The sequence below is a fragment of the Delphinapterus leucas genome, chromosome 7 (genome assembly GCF_059928025.1).
Source record: "Delphinapterus leucas isolate spDelLeu-1000000601 "Yukka" chromosome 7, BTC_Dleu_Yukka2, whole genome shotgun sequence".
Classification (NCBI taxonomy): Eukaryota; Metazoa; Chordata; class Mammalia; order Artiodactyla; family Monodontidae; genus Delphinapterus; species Delphinapterus leucas.
The window spans coordinates 28043471-28067667 of record NC_143135.1 but is presented as its reverse complement, the minus strand read 5'-3'; the positions used below and the strand labels follow the sequence as shown (position 1 = coordinate 28067667).

Below are 24197 nucleotides of genomic sequence, written 5' to 3'. Positions count from 1 at the left end.
AGCATCCAAAGAAAAGAACTGCCTTTAATTATTAAAGAATCCTAACGTTACCCAAAGCACTGACTTTGCCATCTAACGGCTATTTGGAAATTAAAAGGCAATTTTCAGCTATAAAATTTAAATATGGCAAAGGAAGCATCCAAAATCTTTTATGGATAGGAACAAGGAATTTAGACCTTTCAGCCAAAGGGAAAACGATGCAACCATATACATGTCTATACACCACAGCAAAGGAGAGAATTATTATTATATGACTACTATTAATTATAGCAACTATTATTATATGACTATGGGTAGTGATGAGAACTTTTCTATAATACATGGATTTATCTGTTCCACCAACAATACCTTCCAAAGTCCCTGTAACATTATTTAATGATTTGCTGATAGATTAGACTATCACATGCATTTGGAAAGACATCTTAATACCATAGGGAGAGGAAACAATATAGTAATCCTTAAGTCACTTCCTCACAGGTACATTAGAAAAAATATTAGCTTCCTTGTTCTATGACTGCCAGACATCTACTACAACATGGCAAGAGAAGTACCAAGTTTAACATAATTATTATTGATATCAGTAATTAGCCAATAAGAATGCTCTGAAATCACTTGAAAATTTGTTACAAGATTGATACACTCAACAGATACCAAGTTGAGCACATTACACTACCAGATGTTTCATTGGCGGCTGACAGAATTGATCCAGCGTTTGATGAAATTCACGTGTGCTGCATGTAAAACGACAGATCCAAAGTTGGACATGACTTATCAGATTTCACAAGAAATAAGCTTTAAATTCACAGTAGAAACCAATGTTCTTGGCTCAAAATTCAAGGCACAAATAAGCAGCTCACGTTAATGCAAAGATTTATTTTTTCAAATAATTATTTTAAACAACCGCTAAAAAGCACTGAGTCACAAGCAAACATAACAAAATGATGTAAACATGCTTAACGTGAAATTCTTGTCTATGTCTAGTCAGCGGAGGCTACAGATTAGCCAATAACACTATGTGCAGGCTACTAGACTGGGAAAGAATACCAAAAGAAGCAATCAGTCCTTTATCTCTTGAAGTTTATAATTCTCTCAGGAAGGAATTTTTTTAAAAAACCTAATAGAGATAAAAAATAACTTTAAAGCACTTGTTATAAACGACTTCCTTCACAAGCACATATAACCCAGAGTCCATAATGTCCCAAGGTGCACTAGGCAGAAGAGAGTTTGAACAGTGAACTAAACTAAAATATTCTTTTTTCCGTGCATTCTCTCTATAGACAAGGACAGCTATCTCCAAAATATTTTTTCTGGGATAGATTTTTTTTGTTTTTTTGTTTGTTTTTGGCTGTGCCACATGGCTCGTGGGAGCTTAGCTCCCCAACCAGGGATCAAACCTGAGACCCGGCAGTGAAAGCGCTGAGTCCTAACCACTGGACTGCAAGGGAATTCCCATGTTCTGGGATAGATTCTTTATCAAAAGAAATTTGGTTACGTGCTGTTGTCATCAAATGAAAAAATGACCACAAATATTTCATAACTTCTCTAATGACAAAGAGAACTCTGTTTCCCTACCCCTTGAATCTGGGCTTGGCCATGTAACTTGTTTGGTTAATGGGATGTTAGCAAAGAAGATGCAAGCAAAGGCTTGAGAAGTTCTTACCTCATGTTTGCCCTCTTTTGCCACTTTTGGAACCCAGCTGCCATGTGAAGAAGCACAGACTATCCCACTAAATGCTGGAGGCACATGGATTGATCACCCCCATTAACTTAAAGTTTGTGTTTGAGGCCATCTGGGATCAATCAGCCAGGAGTAGCCCACTCAGCTGACTGTAGCCACATGTGGGATCTCTGGTGATACCAAAATAAAAACCAACCAGCTGAACCCAACCCAAATTGCCAACATACGAAAACATGCCTAATAACTGTCTGTTCTTTTAAGCCACTAAGTTTTGGCCTGATACACGGAAAATACTAACTGATCTACATATTAACATGTAAACCAATTTATGACTAAAACCTTTAAGCACTGGACAAACTCCAGCTGGTATTTATCAATCCTTTCTATGAGTCTGGTTTCCTCAGATCCTGATGCAAATGGGTAGACTAAGGCATAGAAAAAGTAAATAGATCTAAAATACCCGAAGCCAAAGTTGGTGTCAGAACTAGAAACAGAATCCAGAAACGCTAGAACTCAAAATGCTAGAACTGCTGGATCACCTGAGGTCTGGTCTCATGACCAGGAATGATATTTAAAATATATACACAACTGATAAGGCATGAACAATTAAGATAGATCACAGCCTTAGCAACAGGGCTGAGTTTTAGAGGTCCCCTGATATGCCAGGAGTTTGCCCATTAATTCATGGATCTTGAAGAGATTTAAGGGGAGGGGCCAAGATCTTGGGGCACTTGGTAAGCTCCACAGAGTCCACTGGATACCAGTCAGTGCAGAGAAATTTCAACATTTAAACAACTGGTACAGCCAGGCCAGTGCACAGAAGTCATCCCCAAACACAACTAAATTTCCAAAAATTGAAGCATTATTCATAATTTCACTGTTTCACTTAGTGAGTTAAAATGTTCTAATCTCTTTGTTTCCTTGTTTGTTCTAGAAACTGAGATTTGGCTCCTGGCTTTATAGCCTTTTTATTGAAATGACTGACCCTTAAAACCCTGTAGTTACGGTTTAAGATACCAAGACCTCTCTCTCTGAAAAGAAAGGTACAATTAGAAGAAATGCAGTAGGCAAACTGTCCACAAGATATTACAAATTGTTTCAAATCTTTAAAAAAAAAATTGTTTATTTCTACTATTTCTTCCCGAAACAAGAAGGGGTTCCAGGAATAACTGGAAACAGCTCTAATTTAATTGGATCAATTCTCCAAAAACCAGCATTTCCAAGATAAGCAGATAATAAGAAACAGTAAAGAGTTATGGGCTCAGAGTTTAAACTCAGCAAAGTTTTTCAATAATTCCAGAAATTCTTTCAGGAGCCCTGGAAAAAGGAGATAAAAATGTGCTTTTAGCTGCCAAGGAAAAGAAAAAACAAAAATTATCCATTCCTCTTCCCCACCCCCCGCCTTTTTTCATTAAAATATTGAATCCAAGAAGTTAGGCAAACAGATTATTCTTCAAGAGCAGGAATTAATATTCCCAGGAATAACCTGTATTATTTCCAGAGACAAGTACCATTAGAATATAACATTTAATCTTTATAAAATTCAGTAGTCTACATAGCTTGGTTCTCTTACTAGGAGACAGGCTGCTTAGCTTGAATATGAACAGTTTTAAACTCTTCTAAGGGACCATCCAATTCCAAGGTGAGAAGAAGTAGGCAGAGCATTTCCCATTTGTAATCTGTCCCTCAATACTGAAACATCAAGTCAGTGAAAAGTGAGATATTCAGTCAAAAAAAAAAGAGAGAGAGAGAGAGAAGAAAAGGAGTTGAAGGAAAAGAAGGAAGAAGAGAATAGAGAAAGAGGAGAAATGGAACTGGAGATAAAACCTGTCTCCTATAATTCAATATCCCATGATGAAATTACCATGAAAACATTCACAAGCCATACAGAGATTAGGAGTTCAGAAGAGTATTTGTCTTAAGGACAGATGAAAGGCTTGAGTGATGGTGGAGTTAAGAGAGATTAGAGAGCTGAAGGCAGGCCCTTCAGGTAAGACAAAGAGAGAGAGAGATACAGTTGGGCCTTCATATCCATGGGTTCCACATCCTTGGATTCAACCAACCACGGATCAAAAATATTTGGGGAAAAAAACAAAATTCTAGAAAGTTCTGAACAGCAAAACTTGAATTTGCCACACACTGGCAACTATTTACATAGCACATGTATTGTATGTACAACTATGTACATAGCATTTACATTGTATTCGGTATTATAAGTAATCTAGAAATGATTTAAAGTATATGAGAGGGTATGTGTAGATTACATGCAGATACTACACCATTTTATACAAGGGACTTGAGAATCTTTGGATTTCGGTATCTGAGGAGAGTCCTGGAACCAATCCCCTGTGGATACTAAGGGACAAATGTATAATTATCCTGATTACCATGAACCAAATGAAAATGTACAGGAGTCTGCTTACAGTAGGAGACCAGAGAACTAACGTGAACCACTTTGTCATGAGCTGCTCAAGCAACACTTACATCTAAAACAATTTGCTATATGAATAGGCAAAGTTAAGGTCAGTGTACAGCCATTACATTATTGATAATATTTAAATGATTAATGTGTGCTAAACTGCAGAGAACAGCAAATAAATTATTTTCAAAATTTATTTCTTGACCCACTAGATTCATTATTAATATATTATATTATATCGGAAAAGACTGCAATAGCACTTAAAATTAAAGTCCCTTTATTTAAAAACAAACAACTTCTATTGGGAAGCTAGCTTTAAAAAATAGTAAAATAAATTTTTTTTAAATATTATATTCATGAAGATATCAGTTTTATTTATAATGAAAAAAATAAAGCAATCTATAAAATATCCATCATACTGAAATGAACAAGAAAACTACGCACATTGATTTGATAGATTGTGGTACAGACACAAAATCATGGCAAAAAATAAAAGAATAATAAAAAACTATGTAGTGACACTAAGGAAAAGGCAGTGATATTATAATCAGGGAAAAACACAACTCAGATAAGTATATTATAATTATAATGAGGTAGGATAACAATGCATAGGAAAAAAGGAGTTAGAATAACAAAACACCTTCCCCCCCCCTCACTCTGCCTGTTCTCTATTCTACATATTGAGAATATAATAGGGTAATATTATTTTAGTTCAAAAAAATATTTAAAATAACTCCTCAAGCCTTAACTATGTCTGTTACTCTTTTTGTTATTGATCACATGCCATCATGGTTACATGTGATCATTATATATTTTATTATACTCTGAAATACAAGCATGCGATAAACACACTTCAATAGTACTTTTAAAAGATATATAAGAGCATCTGCACAGCATCTACAAAAGCAATGAATAAATACTTTGGTCAACCCATCAACATAAAGGCACAATTCAAATGATTCCAGAACCTCTTACAATTTGCTGGAATGCATCGAGCACATCACACCCCCTTGAGTTTCCAGTGTCGTTAAGTAGCACAAGCCAGTCTGAAGTATGAAGCTTATCTTCCACTAGCATGAATACAAATGATGACTCTTTTCTCAATTGTAAATGAGTCTCCTTTAAAACACTTCACACAGATAAGAAGCACACATTAACCAGTTCAACCAATCAAGGAAAAACATATGTATGTTTTGATCTGGACATGGACAAACAACTAAGTGGCCAAAACTACGAATAACACACAACTACTTCTCCCACACACTCTATTGCCACATGATCTCGATTTCAAGGATGGATTTGATACATTCTCCTAAAAAATAAAGATTTCCTTAAATAAAATAAAATTAAATACTCTTCTCTGAGAACCTAAGAAAGAAATGAAAAAAAAGCTTTCATCACAAATATGTTCATAGTACTAGTAGTGATGTGGACAGTGGCAAATTCTATGACCATGTCTGTCCATCTGCTAACCGGTAGCTGGCTGCAAAGCACACAACCTAAATTTACCACCTAGGCTTCCGTGGAAATTAACAAGTTATTAAAATGTGACGATATTAGCATGCTTATGATAGAAATTATAAGATAATAGGTTTGTGTTATAGCCACAAGCAGAAACATACCACAAAAGCAAATTCTGCTTATTCATGATTAATCTGACTTTGAACTTCTTGCTCTTGTTATCTTCCAGTTAGAAAACCAAACATCTCCTATAATTAGAATTTGTTTGCAGAGGTAGGAATGGTTTCAAAATTAAAAATGTTATTTAATAGCAAAACTCTCTATACCTCATCCCTAATTTTTCATTTGACCATCCACTGACAAATAATTTTGTGCAACAATGTGATTTAAAAGACTGGAGCTATGGCAACATTCAACTTGTTAAGAATACGGGCTTTTTTTTTTTTTTTTTTTAGTGAAATTGAATCACTTAAGTTGTCTGTATTTTCCATTAAGTACCCTAGAGCTGCCTACAATACCGTCCTTGAATACCTGCCATGGAACCATCTTTCTGGTGAGAGGTTTATTACAAGATGCTTTTAATACTATTCTATGGAGGCCAAGAGGTTTACTTCTCCACGGCAAACAGCCAGGTTTTGATAAATAGCATGAGCAGATTGCAATAAATACTTAGTAAAATAATGTGAACTTCACATTTTTAAAAAGCAGAAAGACATAATTACTGAGAAATGGCTCTACATGACCAGTGAAAAGAGAAATGTCTGTTTTATGTACTAATTCTCTATGGGTCAATCTGTACAAATTATTAGTCCTTATTTTTAAGGTAAAATTTTATTCTAATAGGAACAAATAATTAATGATTACTTAATGCCACAGAAACCATCAGTTGATACTAGAAAAAGGGAAACCAAATTTAAGATCAAGATCTAAAATAAAAGTTAAAGACAGAGTAATATATTTTTATTCAAACGTGTACGTAAAGAGACTTTTCTTCTGAAAACATATTGCTCATTCAGGGAAATAGGGTTTTAAATTGTCAAACTCTATTCTGAGAACACTCACACACACCTGCTAGAAAATTTAGTACATTTTTTTTAAAGGCCCTAAATAGAGGTAATGTTATATAATATGAATTTATTTTAAAATTTCAGAAATGTAATCTACTTAATGTAATATCACATTTCTAAATTACACTGTCTGGTTAGGTATAGAAAAATTCTGCTATATTGTAAATGCAGTTGGCTTCTGTTAAAGGACTTCTGAATGAACCACATGAAACACTCTGCTGTTACCTTCAGCCTCTTTCAGAAATTGTAAATAAATATATGTCTTTCCATCTCCAATATCTGATGTGTAAAAAAAAACATTGTAAGAGTCATTTACTCCTTCACACTAAATAATGAGCAATTCAGCTATTTGGCTAAAAAAAAATCTGCAAATATTAACTATGTATTTGCTAATTTAGGCTAAATATACCTTTTTAAAGTTTGAAAATGCTTTCAGGAAAAATTGTGAAGGGAAAATCATCTTAGTTTTAAGAAATCACATAAACAATGGTTTTGTTTGCATTTAGTATGCAGAATGTCCTATTTCTAAGGCACAGGAATAGTTACAATTCGCTAAAGTAAAAAATAAAAATTCCACAAAATAATGGTTTTACGATTAAAAGTATTTCCCTGACAGAATAGATAGTACTTGAAAACTTCCCAAATTTTAAAAGAATCTAGGATGCGTTTCATACTAACGGCTTTAATGAAGCAGAACTGAATCAGTGACTTCATAATGCCAGACAATCAACTTGGCTTTTTTTTTTTTTCCTTCACTGACTCGACCGATTGTTTTGGCTTCAAGTTAGAAGGAGCTTCAATTAAAGATAAGAGTTGTTTGGCTTGAATGAACACTGAAAGCCCGGGTCTCTAATGTATGTTCTGAAACACTCAGAAAACAAACAAGATAGTCCTTAAGACATATTTCACAGAAGTTTGAGTTGTTCTGAAGAAATTAAAGCTAGATAGAGAAAGCTAAACACGTTATTACAACCAAATTTCAAATGTGAAAGCCTTAACTCCAAGAGAAGGAAATAAAAAAAAAAGAGAGAAAGAGAAAAAAATCAGATAGCATCCTAAAAGCAAACAGACATCTGAGCAAACACTTATGAGATCTGAGCAATGCAGAGAGAAGGCACTCAGAAAACTCCCAAAAGTTGGCCTCAACTGCCCTGACTTAGCCTGTAATAGACACAGTTTCATTTGGCTTGCCTAGGTAGCTAGTCCACAAGAAGCACAAGCTTTTTTACATTTATCCAAAGAAGAAACTCAGGTCTTTACTCAAGTCAAAATTTGAAAATGCACCATCAACAGCACTCATACCATTCCAAGGAGAAAGATAGATACAGCTGTGCTTAAAAAAAAATGTTCTTATGGAACAGAAGAACCATGGTCCTGGAAAAAATCTACTTTGGAATAAAAAATATGACTATTGTTTACTGTTTCACAGATGTTTATTATTGCAATCAAATCTTTGCTTCTCTCCTCCTCTCTGAGTTATAACTTAAACACATGCTATCAAATAGAATATAAATGCTGGGAATTAAAATAAGTAAATACTCTTTGTAGAGGTGATTACCTCTACTGTTTGAAAGCACTGACTATTGTTATTACATGAGCAAGAATCCTAAAAAATTGGCAAGTTGAATTTGGTCCCATTTACTGCGCAGTTTATACAGAAGATATTACAGAAATGGAAGCACTTTACAAACACTAGATAGAATTTATAAAAAGTATTATTAAAGCATGATAGCCTGGCAATTCACTCTTTAAGGAGAAAGCAGACCCAGTCAAACATATAGATTCTAGTGGGGAGAGGGGGTAATAGTAATAATAAACAAGAATCCTGTTATTGAGAAGAATACATCTTTCCGTAACTCAAAAATCCTTCTACGTGGACTGTGATTCTCTGAAGTGTTAGTACCTTTAGAGATTGGGAACACAGGTACAGCCCAGTCACCTGGCATGAGCTTAACAAACCTCTGTTGAAAAAATACTTGGTGAAGGAAAGAAGTCAGGGCACTCTTTTTATTCTAATTTTAGTCCAGGGTTAGGAACCAACAAACAGTGGGTGAATTACATTTGTCCCTTTCACAATACCAAAGTTTTATAAACGTGCAAATGTTCATAATAAAACACTGTGTTGTCTTCGAATTTCAACCCCTCTAGTCAGGGTTGAAGTTAGTCACAAAGGGACCAACCTAAAAATAGGCTGATGAGTGAAAGGACGGGAGCCTGCCTGCTCTGTCAGCTTCCGTTGCCAGCAGCGAATGGAAAGCTCAGGTGACGTCTCCTCATGTATAGACATTTCCCCTTAAGCAAATAAATGTAACAGTCAAAGCAGAGCTTCGGTAGCCTAAGGAATATCACGAGAGGCATTCAAAAAGTTGGTAAATCAAGTGCTTTGTCCAGGGATGGAAATGAGTGCGTCATCTCTAACAACGTGTTTGTAAAGTGAACAATTTGCCCTTGATTTTCTTCATTACATTCCTAATAACAACAGTTGCATCAGAGGAAAATTTTTGCTATCATACTTGCAGCTCATTCCACACTGGGGCTGTTTCTACACAGTAATAAAGCATCTGGGTGAAAAAATGGAAAATACACAACTAATCATCCAGCTGTTTCTAAAATCCCAGCTGTTCACTAATAGGCAGAAAATAACCTAGCATAATGACCGAACATAACAGACCCACATTGCAGGTGATCGTAGAAGCTTTTTGGGTATGCACTGGCATGACCTGATTTATAAAATGGCAAGACATCTACCTGGATCACACAAAAAAAGCTCTCCCTGAGAAATCGGTGAACCTGGGATGGCAGAAGCCTTCCTGCTCGGGGCTTTTGTTGAAGCAAAGGTGAGTTGGGCGTGCAAGCATTTTACGTGGCCATCTCTGCGGTTTAAAAAAAGGCAATAGGCTTAATAACTGAGGGGAGAGACTGAAAGGGGAAACCAGAAAGGAAACCTTTGAACCCTTTATTTTGAACAAGTTTATATTTGGTTGGAACTTATATTAGAATCTTCTATTTCCTTTTCAAATCCTGTTAAGGGTACAGTAACATTTTTGAAAGTTGAATGACTTCATAATCTCTCTTGAAAAGCTTATAACACAACTACAGCTTTTCATAACTGAAACGAAAAAAAAAAATGTTTCCAGCATGTAATTTTCAGCTTATTTTAGCAATGACAGCAGGATTTATCCCATGCTAGACTGATCTCCAACAGTGATACCACGGACAAACCAAAAAGAAACAGTAATTCCTAAACAGCCTCTCCCATCCAAAGAGTCAACTCAGTCCCTTGAGTGAGTAAATATAGTTTGGTGTCACAAGACGATTCACACCTTACAATACTGTACTTTGCTTCATCTTCATCTGCCTAATCTAACCCTTTCTCCGCTGTTTCTCACACTGCCTTGCAGCCTGTGAAGTATGTGGATTCTAGTAGTGAAATGACACCTCTTCTCTGTGGATGAGCAGCAGCTAAATCAGCAAGGAGCATATGACAGCAGCAAGGAGTTCTAATTTTGTTACTGCACAGATTTTATGATTTTTCCATTCCTCTAAGAATTGCACACCGGCAATAACCAACATAAACACACCATTCAGCTCTGTGTTAGTGACATTCACTCTCAGGGCTTCAACTGCTTGCTTAATTCTGTCTTGGTTTTAATACACTACCACATTAACATTCTGTATTAGAATGAGAGGGTGAGGCAGGAGGAGGGAATTATCCCCTGTGAAATATAAGTGCCCAAATTGTAATCTTCAAGTTGTAATCTTCTGAGGATGTGAAAGAATCCCTTGCTCTGAAAGGAAAGGTGAGTTTTATCTTTAATAAGACGTATAGCTTTAATTCTCAGCAACAGTTTTATGGTTTTGAATGCGAGTGCTCTCAAAGCCTAAGAACAAAGGGAATTATGGTATTGGGACATATACATACACATGCCTACTAAGTCTGGTACCAATACTAAGTGATCAATTCACTGTCCTGCATTTCCTGGATTAATACATACTAGTAGTTAACACTATCAAATGGAGCAGTTTTTAAACTGATCTAGCTATTTTTGCCATCCTATTAATGACTTCATTTAGGCCTAACTCTTTGCCCCTTGCCTCCCACCCTCCCTCCCACTCCCTTATCCCCCACTTAGCATCAGAGCTTGCTGACACATCACCTGCTGCCACTGCAAGAAAAAAAAGCCGTTTACTAGCTTCTCATTGGCTGGATCAGATCTGAAGGAAACAGGTCAAGAACTCTGAGAATACTTCTAAAAACCCAGAAGGAAAATCTGTCCCTAATACTCCTGTGTCATCTAGATGGTAATATGGTATATATGCACTTCCCTATGCCATTTTTCACATATACTGAAATCAGCTTCTAGACCGATTAACAGCCAAGTTGCAAAAAAAGATCAACAATCTTGTCATTCTCTAATCAATCACAACCAACCCTCTCACTTGGTCTGCTAGAAGGTAAACATTTATATCCACCAATTTAAACAGAATCACAGATTTAAATATAATGTGGAGAAGTCAAGAAAAAGGGAAGAAAAACAACATTATCCTCTCAAGAAATCTGAATAAATGAATCCTTATTTATGGGATAAATCTCCCTCCAAATACATGGCTCTAAATATAGATTGCAATCTCCAAATCTCACATTAATTTCTTAAAGTATTTAATTAGAGATACTCCTGAAGCTAATAAGATAGTGTGGAACTTAGAGTCTCTATTTTCTTATCAAAAGTCATGTTAATCTTAGGTAAACCATCCTAAAACTACTATCCATCTCCCAATAGTAATGCCAGTAAGACACCAATGAGGAACAGCAAATGAACAAATAAATATAAATCCTACTACAATCCCTAGAGATTCTATCTCCTCTTGATAGATTTCAGTCCAGGGGGAGCTTCATTAATTATTTCCTACCCTGCCTGATAGCAAATGAAAGCCTCATTTGGATCATGATCCTTACCAATTGAAGGAGAAAAAAAGACTCGCTCGGGTGCCATCAACACCATTAGTGTTCTCCAGGGGAATCATTCATCTATTCAGGTATGAGTGAGTTAAGTTTATAAATAGAATAACATGCACCATCCATGTTAACAGATGTGGCCCCCATCACTGAGAGAGTTCAGATAATATAGGCCTGGTCCCCAAGAGATATGGGATTTTCCAATTATTTTACAGTTTTGTATGTGAGTGCCCTCAGAGGCTGAAAGATATTAGAACATTCACCAAAAAACAAAAACCCAACAATAACCTGAGACTTAATATTGTAATTGAACCTAAGAGAATTAAGGAAGTCATGTCAAACAACAGCTACAACAAAAATGTAGAAAGATAATGGCTTCAAATCAATCTAATTCTAGAGAGCATAGAGTAGATCTATGCAGCCATATAGTCCAGTTTCCATGCTATACGCATCCTTTATATAATGTCCATGAAAAATAAAATAAACATTTTGCAATGTTCCATAAAACATAAAAACCTTTCCTGGGAATGAATTCCACATCTCCTTATCCAATGGAATGTCTCAGAGCTTAACCCTAATACCGCTGTGGTTATATGGCACAAAAATCCAACCTAGAGTATAAAGAAAGACTTTTCAATCCTTAAGTGTCACCATTTCCCCAAACCACATGATATTTACACACTTTCACTTCAAGAAGTCTCTTTCAGTGCCTCAGACCATTCATTTACTTATATATCTTTTGCCAGAATAAAGGCAGAAAATGAAATATATGATATATGTAAACATATGGATATATATTAATCTAATTATGTTAAAACAAATATAATTCTTTGGCTCAGCACTGACACAACTTTAGTTGATATCCATAGGGGCTATTTATTTAAGTGCTTTGACTGATTTAAGAGGTGACTGACCCCTCAACAGCCAGTAGCTTACTGTGGATAAAAATGCCTTCATGCTCTCTGGCTTTAAAACTATGTCCCTGGTCTACAGAAGCATGAAAAAACAATCCAAGTACATTTCCACATAATGCCAATAACTGGAAAAAACAGCATATTTTCCATGTTTATTAATTATTCCTAAAAATTACTACTAAGACCACTGCTGAAGTAAGTTGACATTTCTATCATCTTCACAGAAAATGTTCACACTGTATATTCTTTCAGTGACTTATCTCTGCTAGTGGTGAGAAGCCATGACAAAGTCTACCCCTAAATACTTTATATTTCATTTTGATGTATGTGACACATTGATTTGAACAACAGACTTGGCCTCCCAGTTAGGTTTTTCTTGGCTTTCTGGTTTCAGTATATTTGTTGATTCTTTGTAACTGTATTATTTTCTTTTTATGATTTTGCATTTTCTGGACTGGCTGTTTAATGGGAGACAATGGTTCTGAGCCTGAGTAAAGCCAGCCTCAGATGAGAAACCAGTTATGAAAAAATCTATCCAACAGATAATTTGCAGATAAGGAAGCAAAAGTTGAATGTTTGTGGATCAACTATCAAAACCATTTAGCTCCTAGTCTTCAGGATACAAATTCTCCTTCCAAGATACCAGTGACAGAAAATGCATCAAAAACTTAACTGGGGCTTCCCTGGTGGCGCAGCGGTTGAGAGTCCGCCTGCCGATGCAGGGGACACGGGTTCATGCCCCGGTCCGGGAAGATCCCACATGCCGCGGAGCGGCTGGGCCCGTGAGCCATGGCCGCTGAGCCTGCGCGTCCGGAGCCTGTGCTCCGCAACGGGAGAGGCCACGACAGTGAGAGGCCCGCGTACCGCAAAAAAAAAAAAAAAAAAAAACTTAACTGCACGTCAGCATCACCATGACCAGTGAACTATCCTTTCCTACATGACAGTAAGACTCCTTATTTAGCACATTACTTGCCTTATACATCAATCCCACCTAGTATTACTTACAGGCCTGAAAGGGGATATGCTAGGGTCTCACTCAGAGCTGCAGCTCATTAAATATGTGCTGTTTTTCAAATCACCCAACTCATACCCTGGGATTAATTTATTTACCCATAAATAAAGCCACCATATTTTCTGAACCTCAAATTGGGCCATATCATATGGTCTGATATGTATTAGCATACTTCTTAAGAGGAGGCTACTATGAGAAATTGGGACTGCTATGGAAACAGAAAACCAAGTCAGAAATAAAACTCACATCACAGTCCTAATCTTAATTCACATTTCAGAAGTACATATTCCCATTTACTGCAAAAATAGGTCTGCTCCCTTCAATCTTGAACACAAACCACTCCATCAACCTTCTTTCAAACAGGAATACTGATCGCCATACTAGAAGGTAGGATTGTCTTCTAACCTGTAGTGGTGGATAGATTGGTCTGGAAGACTGTGTTTTGAGTCAAGTTTCTCTGCAATCAGGAAAACCAAGAGGTACCTTTTGTTCACACCAAATGTCCCTTGCAGAATTCAGAATGACTTTTGGGTCAGGAAGATTTCCTGGAACAGGCCCCTTTGTCACTGAATGACAACCCGTAATCATCCTAAACTGTATCTATCTCTCTCTGTCTGTCTGTCTGTCTGTCTGCCTCTCTCTCTCTCTCTCTCTCTCTCTCTATATATATATATACACACACACATATACATATATATATATAAAGAGGGATGTTACACCGTGCATTGTGTCCATGAACACATCACATGTTAACTTAAAAATGTAAACTGAACCGAGGTGTATTTATTTCCCACTTTACCTAGGAATAGCTGCAGTGTTAATGCTGAATCACAATCCTGAAAATCAAAAACAGAGAACACCCTTCCTGATTCTCTTGGGACATGGGGGTACTACTATTTATGATTCCAATGCAATTAAAAATAATTTTCTACTGGTTAAAGTTGACTTTCTAAAAAAATGGGGAGGGCTTCCCTGGTGGCGCAGTGGTTGAGAGTCCACCTGCCAATGCAGGGGACACGGGTTCGTGCCCCAGTCCGGGAAGATCCCACATGCCGCGTTGTGGCTAGGCCCGTGAGCCATGGCCGCTGAGCCTGCGCGTCCGGAGCCTGTGCTCCGCAACGGGAGAGGCCACAACAGTGAGAGGCCCGCGTACCACAAAAAATAAAAATAAATAAAATAAATAAATAAAATAAAAAATGGTGAAAAAGAATATATATATACACATTAACTCAGAGTATTTTCCTTAGATATTTCTTATTCATATATTGGATGCTATTTCAACATATGCTTAATGAAAAGATTTTCACAGAGCTTCAGCTATCCTGCTTAAAACAAATTGGACAAGGAAAGCAGTAGCACTTGTGAAATACTACATGTGTCTAAGCATAAAATGAGTTCCCCAGCACAGGTCAGAACACTGCTTACTGACAATACTGTACTATAGCAAAGCAAGAAATCAAAATGTTTACTTACCAACTTTCACCATGTGGATTCAACTGGAGACTGAGGAGTTATTTTATTAAGCGAATCCCTTCCCTTTAGAAGCTGCTAGAATAAAGAGCTTCAAAATAAACCCGACTCATTCAGTTTAGTTTACATTCTAAAAGCTCAATCTCAAACTCCTGGTTCTGCATTTAACCTAACAGGGAGATTTTAAAACCATTTTGTTGGGGCTTCCCTGGTGGCGCAGTGGTTGAGAGCCCGCCTGCCGATGCAGCGGATGGGGGGGGATCGTGTCCTGGTCCGGGAGGATCCCACATTCCGTGGAGCGGCTGGGCCCGTAAGCCACGGCCGCTGAGCCTGCGCGTACGGAGCCATGGTCGCTGAGCCTGCGCGTACGAAGTCATGGCCGCTGAGCCTGCGCGTACAGAGCCTGCGCGTACAGAGCCTGCGCGTACAGAGCCTGCGCGTACAGAGCCTGCGCGTACAGAGCCTGCGCGTACAGAGCCTGCGCTCCGCAACTGGAGAGGCCACAACAGCGAGAGGCCCGCGTACCGCAAATAAATAAATAAATAAATAAAACCATTTTGTTCTTACTACAAGTCTGATATGACTTGAGGGGTACTTAGAAAATATCAAGCTAATCTAGTGTTTCCTTCAACAACACAGAATTTTGGTACTGGAAGGAATCAAGTGATAATGTAGCCCAATCACCTGATTGTACATTTAAAAACAAAAACCTGAGATCACGGAGATGAGATGAGGTGCCCACAGTCAACAAGTCGGCTCTGGACCCCTAGACCAACTGTCACACCTCTGGTATCCACAAGCTCTCTTTTCACAGAAATTCAAAGGAATATTTATCCCTCCTCTCTCCTCCGTAACTGTTAGGTATAGCTGTTTCCTTTTCAAGCATATGCAAAAGAGAACAATGCATCCACTCTTGAAAAGACTCTGATTAGGATGACCCTCAAATACTGTACTTTTGGTAACATTTATTATCATCTGAAAAGCAACTAAATGATCCCAGATCCCAAGAATTCAAATCTGTAAATGGGGTCATTTCTCTTTTATCTTACAGCAAAATGTGTATGGTGGCCTTAAAAAAGACACAGTTTCCTAAATAAGTTACAGATAGCCCCTGGAAGCATAATTCTTAGTATAAAACATTCACAAATGATACTAAAGCACTTTGCCTAGCTGTGACTTGGAAAAATACTACAAACCCACAGCTGCACTGAGGAATCTACCTTCACACATTATCTGTAAGAGAAGTGTTCTATATAGAAGTGTTCCTATACAAGTCTCGAGGGCTTAAATGCTTCCTTCTCAGTGTGAAATCACGATCCAGACATGCTAAAATAAATGCACCTTGCAGGAAAAAACAAACAAACAAACAAACATTTAGTAATAACCTAATAATATTTGGTTTGGAAGCCCTTGCTGTTACTTCTTGACCCTTTTACCCTTAAGAAAACCATGTAAGAGAAAGGAAAACCCCAGAGTCCCCAAATGACTATATTTCCCGGATTCTCAGAAATACCAAATTCTAATACATATCAATAAAATTTCATGTAACTTTTCAGATTTTAAAAGGAGATGTTGTGGAAACAATGAAATACATTTTCCCTTCCTAACATAGCCAAATCACTGCTATTGCTATTATAGAATAGTCAATAAACATCCAATACCAGAGAGCATTTAAACTATATTAAGATATAATCTGACCTAGTTGGGTACAGCAAAAGCTACACAGTACCTTGTCCACAGAGCCAACTTTTTATACCATGACATGCCTGGAATCTTCCCCAAAAAGAAGAAACTGAAGTAATTATTCAGTGACAGGCTATCTTGTATCTGCAAATCAACTTCTTGTAAGGAGCTCAAAATTAAAGAAATTACCCATTACTTTCACAATATCCTAATAAAGCAGATGTAACTCATGGGTTCTAAGTCTCTTTTTCTCCCAGAGGAAGATTAAACAATTTAGACATAGCATCAGAAATTTATACAGAACTCGGCATTTCAGAGGTTTCACATGTTCTCATTTGCCTCCCATAACAACTCTGTGATGTAACAAATGCTTTACGTGCCCTCTTTTTCACTAATGAGGAAACTGGGGTACAGAGATTAACAGTGACTTTCCCAAATGAACGGTGACCAACCCAAATAGTGTTACCCCTAGTCTAATGTTTGTTACATTTTTTGCTCTAAATCCAAAATATATTAAAATGTCACCTTTGAAGTCTTGTTACAGATGGCATTTCCTTGTTCTGTCACTCTCCATTGTCCACTAGAGATCTTTGGTCTGCACTCAATCAATACTCCCCCTACCCCTGGTGGTTTTTCATTCTCCAAAAGGTGTTCTTGACAGGTGTTTCTCTAAAGTGGTGGTGAAGGGGTGAAGAGAAGGGGGTAGCTTTGGTTTTAAACCTAACATTGAATTTACTTTGAATTTTAAATATCATTCAAGGAGAGCTAAGATTTATATTATTATCAAATGATGACCTGGGATTAAAAGGCTTGAGGAAAGCTATTCTAGCCCTTTTCTTTAAAAAAAAAAAAGTTCGCAGTTGTCAGAGTTCATTACGTGCTGAGATACCCTACATAGCATTTTTTCCCCAGACTTCAGAACAACAACTTTATAAAGAAGTTGAAATATTGGAGAATAAGGCCTCTTATGTATTCTGAGTTTGCTGACCTACATCTCATTATGACTTAACAGTGTAAGTTGGATCACTAGCTGTTACCTCACATTCTAGAACATCTTGTCGTGAGTTAAATGCAGTTACATGTGTCACTAATTCCTTTAATAAAAATGATAATGATGGTGATGTGGAAGCCAAATGTTTTGACACAATTCTTTCTTATATCAATTTTAGCAAATAGAATGCTAAATTCTGAGGTGAATCCCCACATTCTGCACTTATGTCGCTACACAAATAAATAAACTTAATAAATCTAGAATTTATGTTGCACATTTAATAGAAAGCTCTTAAGCCATAATCACTGTAGCTGCTGGGCGTCTTAATTCTTCAAGAATTCTTTCAGTGCATGCATTAACTTTGGTTAAATTATTCTGGATTTAAAGGCAGAAGAATATTTAAATAGTATGGTTTCAGAAGCATCATTGTAACAGAGCAATTTCAAAAGATTCAGTTGCTAAATTTGACTTCATAGTCCCTTTGCAGATCAGTTATTTAGATTTAAGAAGAGAAGGGAATCATGTGCTGTTATCTCTGTGGCCATTCTTCTCACACAAAGAAAATGAGAGAACAATAAAATAAGACTAAGAAATCATTCTTCCAATGATTGTCATTGAACTGTTACATTAGTAAACATTCACAGTATGAAGTCTCTCTCAATCTCCAGCATATAAAGTAGTGCAAAGGAAAAGGAAAAAAAAAAAAGAAAGAAAGAAAATTCCAGTTCTGTTATCTGTGAACAAAACTTGTTACATTTTCTCTGATTTCATTCCTTCCATCATTGTTAGGCATTTGCTGTCACATCTCCCCAAAATTAATAATAAAATATAATCAATTTCTAAAGGCCCCTGCAGCCTTTTTAAAAGTTAATTTCCAGTTAAAAATAAACTTTAATTAAATCCAAGATAAAACTGTAACCTATCATCTATTAAATAATCCACTTTCTTTTTTTTCTACATAGTAATTCTTACAATTTTTAAAAAACAACAGCTATGGAATCCAAAGACATGAAATGCTATTAAAGCACTGATAAATGACAGCTCAAATTCATTAGGTCTTACATAGTAAATACTTCAAAATGCCAACTTTTCCCATCACTGCACGATTACTAACAACGTTGACAATTTACTTACACATACACACACGCACGCAGCACTCACACACACACAAACACACACATACACATTCTCTCCACAGAACCATCTTTACTTTTAACACCTCCTCCAGTTAATGTGCAAAATTCTTGCATTCTAATAAAAAATATAAAGATAGATTTGCTCCTATTTAAGCCTCCCTCTTCTCCAAGATGTATCATTTGTTTGATATGTAATACAAGTTTAGTAACAATTATGCCATGTATAACCATTAAATGGCGTACTACTGTATGCATTGGATTCATTTGCATATATCATTTTCATAACTGCACTCTCTATGCATAAATATATTTGGAGATGCTGGGATTGGGGGAGGGGCAGTGGCGGGTGGCGAAGGAGATTCACACGTCGGTCTCCACAGCCTTCGCGTTAGAACAGTTGTTTTTATCTGTCTCACTGTCATCCCCCTTTCCCTGACATTTCTCCTTTGCACACAGAGATTCCTTAACCCCTTCTTCCATCTCTAGATACTCTGACTTGTCCCCCAGGGAAGAAGAAGTAGAGCTCCGAAATTTCTTCAGCAAATTAGAAGGGAGGTACGGGCAACTGACTGCATTCTGTGTCAGCTGTGTCTGTTCCTCATTTTCAGTCTCTCTGTGGTAGAAATAGTTAAAGTTAGAGACAATCACTGGCACTGGCAAAGCAATGGTTAAGACGCCTGCAATGGCACACAGAGACCCTACGATCTTGCCCCCCACAGTGATGGGCTTCATGTCCCCGTAGCCCACAGTTGTCATGGTCACCACGGCCCACCAAAATGCATCTGGGATGCTTTGGAAATGGGTAGTCGGTTCATCCGCCTCTGCGAAATACACAGCACTGGAAAAGAGGATGACCCCAATGAAGAGGAAAAAGATCAGAAGGCCCAGTTCCCGCATGCTGGCTCGGAGGGTGTGGCCCAGGATCTGCAGGCCCTTGGAGTGCCTGGAGAGTTTGAAGATCCGGAATACTCGGACCAGACGGATGATCCTGAGGATGGCGAAGGACATGGCCTGCTGCTGCTGACCGTTGCCACCCCCCTGCTGCTGGGCCAGATCCGTGCCCAGCGTGATGAAGTAAGGCAAAATGGAGACAATGTCAATGATGTTCATGATGTTTTTGAAGAAGAGGGCTTGGCTGGGACAAGCAAAGCAGCGAACCACAAACTCAAAGGAAAACCACACAATACAGACCGTCTCCACAATGAAGAAGGGGTCGTTGAATATCGTGTGCCCTGAGTTCTCTGGGTGGGGGACCGAGGTGTCGTTCAACAACCCACTGTGCCCGCCTGTGCTCAGTGCTGTGATAAGATCCCTGTCGTCCCTAAACTCTGGCAAGGTTTCCAGGCAGAAGATGACGATGGAGATGAGGATGACCAGGACCGAGACGATAGCTATGCCCCTCGCTGGACTGGAGCTCTCTGGATACTCAAAGAGCAGCCAAACCTGCTTTTTAAATTCATTCTCTGGCAAGGCCCTGTCCTCCTCCTCTCTCACAAAGCCCTCATCCTCCCGAAACTTGAGCAGGGCCTCCTCCCCCAACTGGTAGAACTTCACCTCCTCCGTGAAGATATCAAAGGGGACGTTGACGGGCCTCTTCAGGCGGCCCCCTGACTGGTAATAGTATAAGATGGCATCAAAGCTAGGCCTGTTCCTGTCAAAAAAATACTCATTACGCAGAGGGTCGAAATACTGAGTCCTCTTCTCAGGGTCCCCCAGCAAAGTCTCGGGGAACTGGGCCAGGGTTTTCATCTGGGTCTCAAAGCGCAGGCCCGAGACGTTGATCACCACGCGTTCGCAGCAGTCACTGTAGCGGACCGAGCTGTAGCCGCCACCGCCGCCCGCATCGTCCTGGGGCAGCAGGTCGGTGTAGGAACACTCATCGCCGCGGTCATCCTCGCTGTAGCGAAACCTTCCCTCCTCCTCCTCTGCCTCCTCTTCTTCCTCTTCCTCCTCCTCTTCCTCCTCTTCCTCCTCCTCCTCACTCAGATCTCGCAGGATCTTCTCCTCGGAGCCACTGGGCATCAGGTCGGAGCAGTGAGGGAAGCTGCCCTGCCGGTGGTGGACTTTCTTCTTCTCGGGCCGCTGTCGCCTCCTCCTCCTACTTCCCCGGCCGCTCTGAGGGTCTTGGGAGGTGCAGGCCCCACGCAACTGGTGGTGGTGGTGATGGTGGGCACCCCCTCCAGACCCCCCGCTGCCTTCCACAGCAGCTGTGGCCGCGGCCACAGCAGCCGCCGCAGCCGCCCTCGAGTGAGCCAGCCTCTCGCGCTCCCGGGCCCGGGCCTGCGCGGCATAACCGTAAGGCATGTGACTGTTGCACCCTGAGCTCTCCGCACTCACCATTGCAACCTCCATGGTGGTGGTTTGGGGGAAATGGCTGGTTCCAGTTGGAGGAGAAGAAGAAGAAGGAGAAAGAAAAATAGGGCAGCTTCTTTTCTCACCAAATTAAGGTAAGTTTGGAACCTTTAAGCAGATTGCTTGGAAGACTAAGGATATTTTCAGTCCAACTTTGCATTTTCTGTTTTTAAATCAGCACACCCCATGCTCTCTCTTCCCAGGGATTCAGTGTTGCTCTCCAGAGCTTGGTTCCTCCAGAGAAACAGCCTGGCACTTTCAAGCCTAAGTCAGAAAATGTTGGGGTCTCCCAAACACTTATATTTTTGGGGGGGATGTTCAAAGTGGGAAATAACGTCTAGAATGTGGTATTGATGCTGCAAGATTTAAAGGCAGCAAGTATCCAACAGCCAGCAGTCGTGCCTAGAAAATGGAATATATTTTTCTGCCATGGAAATTGTCCAGAGCTCAGTCCATCAAATTTAAATAAAATGCAAATAAGCCTTTAAGTCTTAGCACTTGCCTTCTAGTGATGGCTTGACCCATGTTAACATGTGACTTGAAGTATGTCCAGACATTGCCACTCAAAGCCTATCAGGATGATTCTCCAGGCTTTCCCCTTAAATTCATCACTGGCTTCCTGGACCCAGGGGCAATGCCGAGCTAGCTTTAGAGGCAAAGACCTTGGGAGGTAGAGAAGGTGCAAGATGAGGTGTCAGTGGGGGCAAGCCCAGCTCTGAGGTCTCCATAGAAATCAAGGAAATGCACAGCATCCTTCAGCTAAAATCATGCAGAAGAAGCCACTTCACCTGAAAAAGGAGGGGAAACAAGCATAGGAGAAAAATAAAAAGAAGAATCAAATAATAAAGAGCAAACTGAACGTTTCCTTCACATATACTTTTTTCTCCTGTCCTCAAGCAAGCAAGCCATTATATAAAGCACCAAAGCGACTATAAATTTCCAAGGAGTAGTATGGGGCAGCTTGTTAAATCTCCTTCTCACTAAACATCCTTCTTTCCTTCTTCTTTGGATATATTTCAGCACTGTCTACTTTTGTGGCAACTCAATTATTTTTTCCTCTCTCCACTCTTGACCCATATCGCTCTTCCTTCAATCCACCTTTTCTCTAATGCCAGGTCTTAGTTCTCACTGTCACTCTCTTCATTCCACAATAACAATGCTGTCACTTTACAGCTGCTTCCATCATTCATTGATCTCAAGGCATTTTTTAAAATTTCCACATAAAATATTTCTGAATTTAGTGGCCGTCCACCCCTCTCTGTCTTGATTCAGGATTAGAGAAGTCGGAAAAAACAGTTTTCTTTAATCCAGGTTCCACCACTTAAACAATCTTCAGTCACCTCATCTACAAAGTGTAGATAATAATACAACCTCCCCCCATCCCACTTTTGAGAGGATAAATGAGATAACTGATGTTGACAGAACACCACAGTGCCTTGTACATGAGGAATATCAATAAAGGCTGGCGGTTATTAACAACATAATAACATTTTATGGTCAATCTACCCACCCCCAAATGCGCAAGTCCTCATAGCATTGTCTAAGCAGGGGAAGGGCAGAACGTGAGGACATCCAGGACATTTTGAGACTCACCAATGGCCTGTATTATGTTGGCACTCCCTGACTCGCTAAAGCATGTCCCTGTTGTTGTTTTTCTGTTCCCCTGACTCCAGAACACTCCATACTGCCCACAGCCTAGGAGCTTATCCCAGTTTCCATTTCTCTAATAATCACCTTCTCTCCTTGCAGTTCCCCATGTTCACCTCGATGCTTCCTCCTACACTTTGCTCAAGGGACTATCTCCTCATGGCTCAAATCCCAGTTTGTGTGCACTTTGTTTTCAGCCTATGATACTTTCTTCCCTATAATTTAACCATAGTTCCCATCCCCCAAATTCCCCTCTCTTTTCCTTCCCTCCCCCATCTCGCCCCGTTTATTTCCAATCTGCCACTTCCTGATCACATCTTCCTTGCAGCCCTCCTCCGTCCCCACTGTCACTTAGTATTCCTGACCTTTCTTCTTCCTTAGTTTGCTCTCCGTAGGTCCAACTAACTCATCTCCTCTGCCAGGACGTGTAAATGCTCCTGCCCCAATCTTGCTTCTCCTGTCTCCTCTTGCTTCTTCCGTTCACTCTTTCCAACAGGACTTCCAAGAATGCAGAGAGTGGCCGAGAGAACTGGGGAAGATAATGACAGCCAGAATTCAGGGCACCTACCAGCCTCTATTACCGGAAGCACTTGGAGCCATTAGCAGGACCCAGTGCTTGACCACCTGCTGCTCCTTGCTGAATTGTGTCAGCCTAGAAGCCTAAATACACCTGGGTTTTATCAAGTGACAAGCAGGGAAGTGGCAAGCAAAGGTCTTCCCAATCACACATTCTAATGTGATCATACACATTCTCCCAGGGCAAGAGGTGAGCCTGACTGAGGACACAAAACCCAGAAAATACACCTCTGAGGGTTTTTGGAATGACATCCCCTTCCTTTGCCTGACTCCTAACATCATCTCATACTCTGAAATGTTCACTCTCACAAGGTCTCCAAATCTCTGTCTTCACTGTGGAGGGTCAGGCCAACATCCTTTAAAGACTTTCACACAAGCCAAATTGCCTGAGAGTTTGCTCAGTTTCTTCCCCAACCCCTCAAAGCAGTTATAATATACTATTTAAATAAAGCCCCAGTGTAACCAAAGTGCCTGTAAATTTGTATACTACGCACACCCCCTCTCCACCCAACTGACTCCCAGAAGGTCACCAGTTAGAGGGTCTTCTAATTCACAATCAACTCTTCAGGAGAGCTAGACCTGCCCCCTTCACACCAAATAATTTCTTATTTACTTATTTACTTATTCATTTATTTGGGTTTGTTCATTTTGGTTTAACTCCCTCCCCCACTGTACAAAAAGCAAATCACATTCCTTCTAATTTGCTTCCAGTTACCTCACTATCCCTGATCTTGGAAGAAGAGGAGGAGGATATAAAAAGGGAGGGAGAGAGTGAAGAAAAAAAAAAAACAGAGAGAAAAAGAGGAAAAAAATCCAACCAGCAAATCAGACTAG

At 39.2% G+C, this 24197-nt stretch overlaps 1 protein-coding gene across 1 annotated transcript; it reads right to left on the bottom strand.

Annotated features, from left to right (window-relative positions):
• Nucleotides 1-15405: 15405 nt before the first annotated feature.
• Nucleotides 15406-21362, bottom strand: KCNA4 (potassium voltage-gated channel subfamily A member 4). Its single transcript, XM_089915021.1, has one exon. The coding sequence runs from the start codon at nucleotides 21138-21140 to the stop codon at nucleotides 19149-19151; it is 1992 nt and encodes a 663-aa protein (XP_089771147.1). The 5' UTR covers nucleotides 21141-21362; the 3' UTR covers nucleotides 15406-19148.
• Nucleotides 21363-24197: the final 2835 nt, after the last annotated feature.

Coding starts and splice junctions, on each gene's coding strand:
- KCNA4 (XM_089915021.1), bottom strand. CDS start 21,140: ATGGAGGTTGCAATGGTGAGTGCGGAGAGCTCAGGGTGCAACAGTCAC.